Source organism: Ischnura elegans, chromosome 3 (assembly GCF_921293095.1).
Source record: "Ischnura elegans chromosome 3, ioIscEleg1.1, whole genome shotgun sequence".
NCBI lineage: Eukaryota > Metazoa > Arthropoda > Insecta > Odonata > Coenagrionidae > Ischnura > Ischnura elegans.
This window is the reverse complement of record NC_060248.1, coordinates 116719789-116732734: the sequence shown is the minus strand read 5'-3', so window position 1 is coordinate 116732734 and position 12946 is coordinate 116719789. Positions and strand designations below refer to the sequence as shown.

The 12946-nt window shown below is 40.9% G+C and overlaps 1 protein-coding gene across 1 annotated transcript; it reads right to left on the bottom strand.

Moving 5' to 3' along the window:
* Positions 1-929: 929 nt before the first annotated feature.
* Positions 930-10830, bottom strand: LOC124156409 (glucose dehydrogenase [FAD, quinone]-like). Its single transcript, XM_046530951.1, has 3 exons — positions 10708-10830; positions 5745-6234; positions 930-2604 (listed from the first exon to the last, which is right to left on the bottom strand). Exons 2-3 carry the CDS (start codon positions 6207-6209, stop codon positions 1129-1131), a joined length of 1941 nt encoding a protein of 646 aa, XP_046386907.1. The 5' UTR covers positions 6210-6234; positions 10708-10830; the 3' UTR covers positions 930-1128.
* Positions 10831-12946: the final 2116 nt, after the last annotated feature.

Sequence of the window (12946 nt, the reverse complement as noted above, 5' to 3'; positions counted from 1 at the left end):
CCGTATTTCTTCCTTTATGTTGTACAATACTAACTCATGCCTTGATTCGTGCATTGGATAATATAAAAATCCTATCTTTCGGTATTAGTTTATGAAAAGCCTGAATGGATTTCAACGATTCTAGGTCGGAGCACATTAGTGCCGCGTTAGCGAGTTTAATAGGATGCCGCTGATAACTCCTCTGGCAATTTGCAATATTTGAAACTAGTACCAAAATCATCACTGGGATGATGCAAATTCTTTTATAATGTGAGTGAGTAGTTGTGAGTATGGATGGTGTTTTCTCTTCCTTACTTCATTATTACTAAGGGTACGATTCATAGGCGACGCTGAAATTGCACACTTTACAAAGTCTCTACTTACGTTAAAGTGAGACTTTAGCTAAAGTTCGTTTAAAAGTCGTCCCAAGGATCTCACTTTATGAAGTGGAACTTTAGCTGCCAAAGTCTCGATCAGGCATTGAAATTTTGAGTGTTGGCAATGGACACTGCGAAAAAGTGAAGAAAAAGTTGACATATTTAAAATACTAAAAAAAAAGTTTTATATAATTTTTGTTAGATGAATTATAGGAATATTGCAATGCTTTGAATGGAATTACATATTAACATCTCTCAGGCAACACGGCATTATCCCAGATAATAAGTATATTCAGTGAAGTGAAGGTTGTAATATTGCCGTAGAAGTCACTTAGGATTTACCCATATCAGCTTTAGAGCATGGTGCAAATGAAATACTGTTTTTAGGGTTGCAATCGTTTAGTTTTTTCTTCGGGTGCTATATGATTCTTGAAGGCTGTTCAACTTTTTTATAAGTCACTCCAATATGGAACTATTTAAGTTTAATTTTATAAAAATTGAACTGAGTTTTTCCTCATTAGTGATAAGTCTCCTATCCGGAATTACCTAGTTTGTGGTAAGGAAAATGAAAAATTGCAAGTATACTCGGCTTTATTCACGGAAAAAGACACTCAGCATACGTTACAAATAGTGTTTTCTACAAAAGAGGAATATGAAAACGATAATTAAAGGACATTAACCAAAGCAATATACGATAATCACACTGCTCTGATTTGAATGGATGGATTGGTTCAAAGAGTTCAAATATCAGCGTTGAATTTTCGAAACGTGGCTATGAAAATGCCGACTGATCCTCCTCCTCTTCGCCATAAAATTTGGACAGAATGTTCACCAAGCCACCGGGGTGATAGGACGCGATCCTCTCGTAGTTCTCCACCTCCTCCCAGTCCTCTTTGACCATATCGGACAGTTTCTCCGCACACATGATAATGGTCGCCACTGGGTTGGTGTTGGGCGCTCGGGGGAAAATGGACGCGTCGACCACCCTCACATTTTGCACACCCCTAACCCTGAGCCTCGGATTCAGCACCGCGTCCGGATCGTCGTCGTTTCCCATTTTAACTGTGCCGGACTGGTGGTGCTCCGGGCCCGTGTACCTTGTCACCATGCAAATCCAGTACTCGTCCGTTCCGAAATCTTCACCCTCGCAGCCCTTCACTTTGTCCTCGATCAGCTGGAAATCATACTGTTTCAGAGCCTGAGCGCGGGTCAGGTTGATCATCATCTTTATCCCCTCCACCAATACGAGAACGTCCTTGTCGACGCTGAAGTAATTCGGCTGCATCACCGGATAGTCGAACGGATCAGCGGAACGGAGCCGGAGGTAACCCCTGCTTTCCGGCAAGACGTTCGTCGGCCGAGCATTGATATTCATCCTACCGCATTGTCCCTGCAGCCTGCCGTCCTTGCACTCCATATCCTGTCCCGTATTGGAACAACCAGCCCCGAATCCGTCGAAAAAGACCTGGAGGTCCGGGAAGTCCTTCTCGTCTTGATATTTGGAGGTCAGGTAGCCTGTGTTCTGCGTGAGTCCAGTGGATGACATAGGCCCGTTTAAGCTGTCGAGGAATTGTTGGAGAACCTTCAAGTTGAGAGTATTGTAGTTCGGTTTGGAGATGGTGAAGCCGACCCCGGTGGAGATGTGGTTGTGCAGATTCTTGCCGACCCCTGGAATGTCGGCGACCACTGGAATGCCCATTTCGGTGAGGTGTTCCTTCGGTCCCACTCCGGACAGCAGGAGAAGTTGCGGCGAGCTCAGTGCTCCCGCCGATAGGACCACTTCCTTGCGCGCGTTGACGACGTTCTTGGCTCCCGACGCGTCGACGTACTCCACACCCACGGCTCGGATGCCGTCGAACACCACGCGGGTGACGTGGACGTTGATGGCAACCCTAAGGTTTTGCCTGTTGTAGTTCGGGCGGAGGTAAGCTTTGGCGGAGGATACCCTCATGCCGTCTTCCGTCATCATCTGAGCGATCACGAACCCGGTTTGGTTCGCTCCGTTGACGTCTCCGTTGCCGTAGCCCATCTCCACGGCGGCCCTCACCACGTCCTCGGACAGGAGCGGGTGGTCGCGGAAGGACTGCACGGGGAGTGGTCCGTCGAAGCCGTGGTAACCCGCGTCCAGGTATTCGGGATTCTTGTTGTTCTCGGCTTTGATGAAGTATGGCAGGACTTCGTCGAAGCTCCAGCCGTCCACGTTCCATTCGTCGTATATCCTCCTATTTCCTCTGTTGTACATCATTCCCTGAAAGTAAATGTAAATGTTAAGGACCTGATTGCAATGCATAAATACATAATTGCGGCGTTCTGAAAGATTTACGTTGTACCTACTTTAAATCCTTAATTTTGCTTCATTTGTTCTAGTATTTAATGAAAAATAGGCATGTAAGCAAATTGAATTTTCTCTTATAACTAATCTCCGAACAATTATTAAAAAGAGGCTTGCTTATGCAGTTTTTTTCCGCTCTATACTTGTTACACCTAATTTGTATGGTGAATAGAGTCATTTCTAATTGTAAGACACAAAGAACGAACTTGACCTTTTTTGTGTTTAATTGAACTCTGTGTAACTTCGTTCCCGGATTTTCTGATCGACCGGCTTCGTTTATCGATGATATTATTCGGTGTCAGTTAAATATTTTTGAAATTCTTATCAGCACGAATAACAGCTTGATAACTGACTGCATAAATGTGAAAAAATTAGATTATTATAGTATTTGGAAAGATACACGTAGCATCTTGAAACCTCATTGTTTCTTCATTAGCATTATTAATTCTTAATGGTAGGAATGTAAGCAAATTGAATTTTCTCTTGTGATTTATCCCTCGAAAAGTATCAACATATTTATTTTATATTTAAAAATTTTCATTGGCCGTATATTGTGCGGTGATATGCATAAATTGTTTAAGACTTTGGTGGCAAATAGCTTCAAGCTCCACGATATTCGCATTCTACCAAGTCCTGCGTATGCATGTAACAGAAGGCTACCGCAAAACCTTTAGCTATGATAACTGTGATATAATTTCTATGGGCAGCAATTTCAATGGCAGGACCGGACAGGTATAGGACAATGGTACTATCACAGAGTGATTTTCTGTGGTGTCACACCAGATTAAATCATTTGTAATGCATTCCTAACAAACCAGTTCCCGTATTCGGCCATACTTGTCCGTGAAAAACACAGCACTTTATTCGCAGGGAACTGCCTTGACAATTTATTCCCGATGCACGTTGTTTTATGTGATGAATATGCAAACCTTTGATTGTGATACACTCTTCTTCACTTAGCTTTGAAAATGCACGAAATCAGTAGCTATTTTCGAGAAAACAGCTGAGTGTCGGTGAGATTTCCTTCGAAATACAAATTATTCTTGAGTGGATTAGATACAAACAGCTAAGGGTACTAAACTGTCTCAAAGAAGCTACTATTCATGTGAGTTTACTCAAGATAGGCAATAAATTTCCCGCAGCAAAATTCCAGCGGTTAACCAAGGGAAGCATGAGGGTACGATTGTTATAAAGTATAGGTTAGTGCTGTCGCCTTGAAATTGCGTCTTTTGATTTGCATTTTAAGGCTAACTATGATGAAAGTCTCTTCAATTCTTACTCTTTAAATGAGATAGCGTTTTATTGAGTACCCAGAAGACTTAAAGGAAAATCACAAGAAGAATCGCTCTTGCCATCAATAAGGAAATGCGAATTTTAATGAGCATCGTTCCAGTGATGAGAAGAACACAATCGTGATTCTGACTATTGGAGTGGGAATAATTCGAAGAAAAAGGAGACTTGAGATATCTAATATTTTTGAGAGGAAATACATCTATGGCGAAATTAAGGAGAGAGCTACAGAACGGTGACATTGGAGGGCAAATAACAAATGGTTGATGAGCAATAGCGATAACGCTGACGGTACATTTGCAGTCCATAATGCGCTACTGGAATCACTGACAGAAAATTGCCTCGGAGTCATCGGAAAGAAAACAAGATTCTATACATGAGCAAGAGAGCATAAGGCATGTGAAATGTGAATAGGAATGTTTTTTATCTGACTGTGGCACTTAAGCCATACTCTATAGAAAAATGAAAAATTAATGCATCTATTTAAACGTGAATTAACTTGGAATGAAAATATCTGTTCTGATTTCAGAAAGCCGTTCTAATGAGCTTTATGGTTAGGAAAGGCCTTGTGGAGAATTGTTTGTGGCTGAGTAATCTACGGGACAAGTGTTGCACTAATGTAAACGTAGATATTTTAGCCCGTCGGAAATTATTTAAAGAGCCTTTCCTAACTCTACCTTGTCTGAGTTAGTAACCTCTCCTATGTTACGCGTCATTGTATCTGAGATATACAGGGTGTCTCTTTTATCTTGACCACCCGGAATAACTTTTTGTCCAGATAAAAATTCAAAAATGTGTCAAGCAAATGTCCATTAGCCGTCAGGGGGACATTAATCAGCATGATTGTCTTCCTTGTAGCTTTGTTATTTACAAAGATATGAACAGCGGGATGACTTTTTTAAATGGCAGCCTATATATTTCTATTCGGCAATTCATTTCCTGTCCTAAAGACTTATTCAAAAATGTAGCACAGTGGACCATTAACATAAACAGTGTAATGAAAATGACTGACTCAGTAGCGCTTAGTGCAGGTACGCGGGTATTGGAACTACTCCACTTGCTTACGTTGACGGTGAATAAATGAAAACATTGTAAAATGCACACCAGTCATTCAGTCAGCCATCGTTCTTTGAATTGACGAATAAAAAATATAGGATGCCATTTAAAAAAGACATACCGCTGTTCATATCATTGCAAATAACAAAGCTACAAGGAAGGCAGTCATGCGTTCATGAACATGAAGGAGCTTCTGAGAGGATCGTTATGTAAGAGTTTAAAGAAAATGTTAGTGAAGAGTTTGATCTGGAGTGTAGCTCTCTACGGTGCGGAAACGTGGACACTGAGGAAAGAGGACGAGAGAAGATTGGAAGCATTCGAGATGCGGGTATGGAGAAGAATGGAGAAGGTGAAATGGACGGAGAGGAAAAAGAACGACGAAGTGCTGGATATGGTTGGCGCAGAGAGGCAGCTTTTAGATGAGACACGGAGGAGACAGAAGGTATGGATGGAGGGGGTACTTAGCGGGTAGGGGATGTTGAAAATGGTGTTCGAGGGTAGAATGTTAGGGAAACGAGGGAGGGGAAGGAAAAGAATAGGAGTTTTAGATAGATTGAAACGGAGTAGGCCTTACAGTGAATGGAAGAAGGCAGTGCTGGAAGGAAAGGGAGGCTCTCAGATCGCGTCTTTAGTACTCCATGGAAACCTACCTTAATCAGTAGAATACTATAATAATAACAATAATATGCATTGGCCCAACTTATACTCACGTTCATGGCTCCCGTTCCGGCGACCATCTTGCCCCTCGGCCACTTGCAGATGCCCCCCGACGACAGGCACGCCTTCTCCTGCCGCTCTGTCGTGTACTTCCAGTCTAGATCGGTGCCGATTGCCGCCACCGCGTATGCCGGCACTTGGGTCGCCGAGGGCTCCTCTGGGCCCGCCTCCAACAGCAGCACGCTCCACGGCTGGCCGCCGTCGTCCCTGGGCTCGGAGAGGCGCGCGGCGACCACGGACCCTGCCACTCCCGCACCCACCACCACGAAGTCGTACTCGGGGAGCGGCGGGAACTGGGCGCCGTCCCTGCCGAGTCGCCGGCAAGGGTCCGCTATCTCGCACTTGGACATGATCAGGGTCTGCACGAGGCTCATGAAGAGGGCGAAGCCGGCGTTGCAGCTGCCGGGGATGATGCCGGCAGTGTCGACGAAGTTGCAGCCGCAGCAGGCTGACGTCATGGTTGGAGGGTTATTTAGTCCAAACCTAAGAAAGCATTCGAAGAAATTATCGTTTAGAACTTTTTTAAAATAAGAAGACAACGTCACAATGAGGTCGTCCACCATTTTTTTAAAGTTTTTTTTATTGTCATTTAGTTAAAAAAATAACGTGACACATATATTTCCGTTTTTCGATCCTTCGCGTACTTCACGAGAAGAAAAATCGACGGACTTAACCCATTCGAAGATAAGTTGACGGCGTCCCGAACTCATGATGAGCGTGTCACTGTTTCTCCGCTACTCATCGGCGTTGTTTAAGTGCCATGCGTGGTCGGTTTTCGTTGGTAATTTTTTAGAGATTCCTTTCCTCTAGGAATGGTCTTCCCGGAACGAGTAAAATAGCTAGTTGTCAGCTGACTTGACTTTAGCTTATTTAACCTGGGTTGTGTGAGGCCAGGTGGCCCCATCTTCCCCCAACCCAGAGGGGGGGGGGAGATAGGGCGTCATGGAAGAATCTGACGTCACCAAATCATGAAAAGTTTGCGGAAACCTTTTCCTTTTCTTATTTTACACTTACGAGAGAATAGATGAGCGGGGTAGATTGTTCTTCGTCGTAACTCATCTTTCCTTTCCGCCTTTTCGCAAATTCCGATTTCAGGTGTGACTGTGAGTAAACGAACAAATACTAACACTTCCTAGTGCAGAAACGGAATAAAAATTGGAAAATTAGCTAAGATAAAATAGAAGAACATTCTGTGGTATCATATTTTTTTTATTACACCCACTGATCGAGTCAGGTAGATAAGGAGCTTGATGATGAAGGTATACCGAAAACATTAAATTCGAAACTATTTTTAGGTAATTATCGCACCTTTCACCTCATTTATATTAATAATGTGTCTATTTTAGGATCACGACTAATGAAGTATGAAGTACTGATAAATTGAAGATTCACGAAATGTATCAACTTCCATACTAAAAAATAATTCCTGTTGATTTTCGCCATATCTAAAGGTTTCATTTCATTGTGGATGGAAATAAATGCTTTGAGTTACCGGGAAATGAATATTCAAGAGGCTTAGTCAATGAGCTCAAGTTCTCGTATCCTCTAATTAGGATTAGCCTGCCGAGACCAGGGACGCAACTAGAAATTCAATCTAGGAGGGTTTTAGGCGCGACTGATAATGAGGGATCTGGGCGCATGGAACACCCGCCAGGGTTTGTGCGTGCCCCCCCCCCCCCTAGAAAATCTTTAAGATAAATGGCCCTGAATGATGAGTTTTACGGCTGTGTGAATAGTTGGATGATCCGTTTGTAAGTCATCCGTCCCCCTAATATTAATTACAAATTTGTCATAATATTATTATTATTTTTAAACGTTGCTGCAAGTAGGCTATTGCCTGGTGGCAGCATTAGATGTACATGAATAACAAATGTGTACATACCGAGTTTCTATCTATCTAATACAAAGTTTAGAAACAGAATAGATATCCATGGTAAAATAATACACTAATTCTAATCTCATACAACTAAGAATTTAACAATGTCCCAAAAAACCAATTTCAAACAATCCATTAAATACATTAATTCTAATATAATACAACTAAAAAATGAACATTGACCCAATATCACAGTCTCCCTTCTAAACCAATATGTAATTAATATATAAGTGATGCACACTTCTTCCTAAAATTTTTCACATATGCAGAGAAGATCTTAACAATAACTTCAGGTAGGTCATCCCACTCCTTTATTCCTCTATGTAGGAAGGATTTTCTCAAAATGTCTGTTTTCTGTTTTTTTTTAAACTTAATTTCAAATTTATGGTCTTTCCTTCCTATGTAGCAGGGTGAGTCCAGCTTCAGACCTATTTCTTTCCAACCCTGCTCATTTGTAAATGCTTTGTACACCCCGCATAGCCTATTTATGGATCTTCTCACTTAATATGTTTTATAAAAAATTCTCTAAGCTCTGGGGGGGGGGGGGGTTATCCCCCAAACCTCCCCCCCTCGCTGCGCGCCACTGGTCGAGAACATTGTGTCCATTCAATATGAATCTCGCGGGAAAGATGATAATCATATTTTATCAATGGAGCCCACTCATCAGCTTTTAAAAATCGTTGGATACCTCATGCAGTGAAAGAGTTGATATCAATCTTCCTCACTCGTGTCCTATTCTAAAAAAAAAACACATACTGAATTTCGCAAAAGCCCAAAGATGAAGAAGGTATCTATTAAAATGACTCTTGGAAATCATTGCATAACTCATCTAAAGATAACAGGAAAATAGTTCGATTATCTTCTGATGCTTCTCTGCACCTTTAGTTGATATCTAAGAACTTAAAAATTTGAGGATCACAATAAGGTGATTTTTTTATTTCCTAACATTTTAATCTACCGTCTCCTGTGGGATCGAATCACAAGTTTTGATGGTAGCGGGCATTTTTTTATCATCAAATTTTTCAAGTAGGCACTGATAAACTGATCCGTTCGCCTCGAATTCTATTTAATGCGTTTCAAAATTTATGAAAATCCAACGCTCTTGCGTGAAATGCATTTTATAGTGTATCAAACGTTTCTTTAATATTGTTCGACGAAAGAGATATTTTGAAAAATTTCCGTCATTTATGAGTCGGCTCAAGAGGATGTTAGTAACACGGTGTCTCTTTGAAATTCATTTACGTTGTCGCCCCTCTTAGATTTCTTCCTCAAATAATTGGTTAGAATGACACTTAGTGATTTTTTCGCTATGCAGTTGTGACGAGTTTCCTTTGGAATTCTCCAAATGTGGGAAGGTCACTACTCTAACAGCCCTCGTCTCTGTTCACCTGCATTCCCTTTTTGTAAACTTGCGTAGTGGCGTGCTATTCGGCTCACGCCCGCACTCAAAGGACTTCTATGTCCCTCCGACGGAGGTTAACAAGTATTTTTTGCTGTTTGAATTCGAAGGAAATCCTTTGAAATGCCCGTGCCGCTTGTTAGTGTTTTGGAATTTGCTACATTCGTTTTATTTTCTTTCACCTTTATACTTTCAGGTTCAATTCCGACCACTTAGGTTTTTTATTATTTTTATCGATGTGGTCTGTGTTTTGGCAAGACCTGACGGAAATCCTGTCGTAATCATTTTTTGATGAAAATAAAATTTGTGCGGAAATCTATAAATACCCATTTAGTCATCATATTTCCTTTATAAGTTTATCTGATGGCCCATGCATGAAAAAATCTTTTAAGCCATTTAATCTGTTGTATTTCCGTCATTCCTGAACAAATTTTACTGACATCTTGTACTTGGTATAAATGTATAAATTTCGTCTGAGAAAAATACAAGGTATAGAAAACATTATATTATCATGCTGATTTGTGCTTAAATTTTCTCTTATTTTTCAATGGTGTCATGTCACTTCCTAAATAACTCCGTCAAGATAGTTTTGTATAAAATGTTTGACAGCACTTTCATTTTTATATGATTTATCACCACCCTAAATTACAGCGGCAGTTATCTTTATATTGAATTTATTGTTATTTTCTCAGGCTACTCTCAAATTCACCTGAAACCTTTAGAGTATTACTCAAATTAGATATTATTTACGCAGAAACATTCCATGTATTCCATTTGGAACCCTATCTATTATCTTATCGCTGTCGCGTATTCTACAAAGGGTGTATAATCACCTTCAACTTTTAGACTGACGATCACATGTATCGAGAGGATCAAATTTTATTAGGAGATGATAACAATCTCCTGAGGCATTAGTTATACTATTGCCATCTTCCTGTGTCTCTCGGCTATGTCTGCAATTATAATGTAAATGTCGTCACGGTATAAAATGCAAGTGTCCTACATTAAAAATTCAATGGCAAAGGATTATCCGAACGGAACTGAAATGCTAGCACAATATTTTACGAAGATAGCAAATAGAAATTTACCCATTTATCATCATGAAGATCATCCCAAGGCCAAAATTTGTGAAAAGCAGCTGATAAAGCGACTCCTGAAGTTTAAGTACCCACTGTTTCTAAGTTTTTTTTTCACATTCATCAACACTTTAAACAATAAAGAGAGAGGAGGCTTCAGTTGAGAGAAGAGATGCCGGTACGGTTGGAGCACGACTCCCTCAAATCATGCGGAACTGGTTGGGTTCACAGTATAAGTCGCGGAAAATTAGTAAGAGGATTATTTATTCGATTCTCGTTGTATGTAAGAAGGTTTTCACTGCGGAAGCCCTAAAGGGGCTTACTCTGTTGTCTTGGCCTTGGCGTCAATGCATAAATTTCGTTTAAAAAAATACAATGTATGGAAAACATTATATTATCACGCTTATATATTCTTAAATTTCAATGGCGTCGTTACACTATTTCATAATATCTCCACTCAGAAAGTTTTCAATAAAAAAATAAAGAGTTCACTTTCATTTTTATATGAATTTTTTTGTGTAACACTGGAAATTTGTATTCATCGCAACGTATCACTCTCTGATCCCCTTGTTCTATGACCAACGCCTCAAGACCACTTGGCTCACCTTTTTGGATGATCCCCGAATATCTTCCTATCTCGATTGGAGCTCCCTTACAGATCAGGCTGCTTTCCTGCAGAGGGCCGGTGGGTACTTCTCCTTCCTCGTCTGAGACCGTTCTGACTCCGAGTCGGCTGACACTACCCTTATAAGAGCCTGGCACTGTCCTCTGTTGAACCCGAGCGACACCTTGTGTTCGGGGAGAGGGTGTTGGTTTACGGGGGGGGGGGTGGCGTGGAGGGGAACGAACCGGGATCTTCGAGTGCCACCCCCCCTCTCTCTCTCTGTCTATGCCATCTCCTCACGATAAGCCCCAGCCCATCCTCCTCTGTGCCACGTGCACCAACCGAGTCCAGGGGAAGGTGCTCATTCCCCGGGAGTTGTGCAAGGCTCTCCCCCCGTTGGTGGTGCCCAAGGATGCTGTCTCCCTCACGATCTTCCTTATCAGACCTACGTGCTGCTTGTCGCTCCTCTCCCGTTATCTGGACGTGGGAATGCGCCGTGGTCAACTGCGGGGGTTAATGGGAAAAGCGAGGTGGGCCAGATTGATTTCAACGTTGTAGTGTGTGTGGGGGGGGAAGGGTGTTTCTTTGAGGAAAATTCCCCGCGGGCCTCTTCTGCAGTTGGCGTAGTGACGCGTCATCGAGACCAAAATCATCGCACTATTGCAAGAGCTTGAGTCGGTCACCTCGCCGCGTGCATGCGTCAATAAATTGGCGGTTGTGGTAGGTCATTCAGGTTGTCAGTCAAAGCTCTAAATTTAGAACTGTTGTGCTTGGGTCCCAAGGGCATTGATATCTTATGCTATGCTTGTAAACCGCTCTGCTGGCAAGTGGATACCACCCTCATAGAATTGCCATTAAATCAGAGAATCTAAGAGCCTGAAGAAGATACTGTGAACAGTTCCAGAGCTGCAAAAATTTCTCCCACACTTGTGACCAACCAACTATATTAAGTGAGAATTTTGCAACCCTATGCTGGGCTCAGGAGCGTATAAGTGGGATCCCAAAATTAACTTTGGCACTTCAAGTTTTTAGCGGAATGCGGCGTGAATTTGGGCATCTTTCGAATATTAGCTTTAGAAATTTAGATAAGTTAGGGTGAATGGTTTTCCTTTCACTTGTATACTCAGTGAATATTTGTTCGAAAATTCACTTAAATTCGTTTTTGTCTGTCAAATCTATTTTGAACATTTTTCGCAATGCATTGATTATTTTTCTCTATGAAACGTATTTTCGTCGCTACCTTTATCAATTTATATTTATCTTTTCGTAATAATTGGATGGATTCTACGATTCATGGCGTTCCATATGATTATATCTAACCGTAAAAACATTCAAGTTTGTCTGATATTCGAAAAAGTGGTACTGATAATTCATGGTTTGACTATGAAGCTGGATATTTGTAAAGTATACTAATATATAGACTAAATGTAATTTATTGGTTGTCAGAAGAACGTTTATTGCACAAATAAGTTGAATTTAGCGCTCTAATGAATTACTCATTCAACCTTAAAAAATTTTATCACAGCCAATCGTTTGTTTTCCATCTTCCTATTAAGCTTGAAATTCCTTTGCGCAACCATTTATAATTTTCATGAAACTTGGCCCGGCAAACTCATGATTTTGCATATTCTAGTTATCATAGCCACGTATATACTAATGATTTTTTTGCCTTCTCTCTGTTTATTTGGAAAGTAGCTGAAATATGGGGATTGGTTAAATGATCGTGCTAAAAAAATAAAGTACTCCTGTGATCTGAAAATGATAACTCAGGGGAAATATCGAGGGTTGATTGAATCTTGAAGATCTTAACATATGGCTGTAAATGCCGCTGTTATATGCCTTTTGAGTTTCTTTAATGGATTTAATACCAGAACGAGGATTCATTGCCTATCAATGGGTTACCAACTTGTATTATGAATCATCAGTGCTTATACTTACACTTACTTATACTTATACTCTTTGATTTTATGTCAAGTTATTTGTAAGGAGTATTTTTCTGCTGAGTATGAATTCATGATTACTTTTACGGGGTCATTGATAGTTGAGTGATTCATAAGATTGAAATTCCTCTGCACCTCCGCATATAATTTTCACGCTAACGTGGCTCTGCAAATTCATGATTTTGCATTTTCTTTTAAGCGTTGTCAGTATATACGAATGATATTTCTTTATCTTAAATAAATATTCTTGGAGGTTGGTGAAACTAAATATCGCAGTATGATTTTCCAAATTAATAACCT

What these genes read in the sequence shown, in the direction of transcription:
- LOC124156409 (XM_046530951.1), bottom strand. Translation starts at nt 6,209, where the DNA reads ATGACGTCAGCCTGCTGCGGCTGCAACTTCGTCGACACTGCCGGCATC. An exon ending in CCGGAACGGGAGCCATGAAC is followed by an intron (nt 2,605 to 5,744) that starts GTGAGTATAAGT and finishes ATTTACTTTCAG; the next exon opens with GGAATGATGTACAACAGAGG.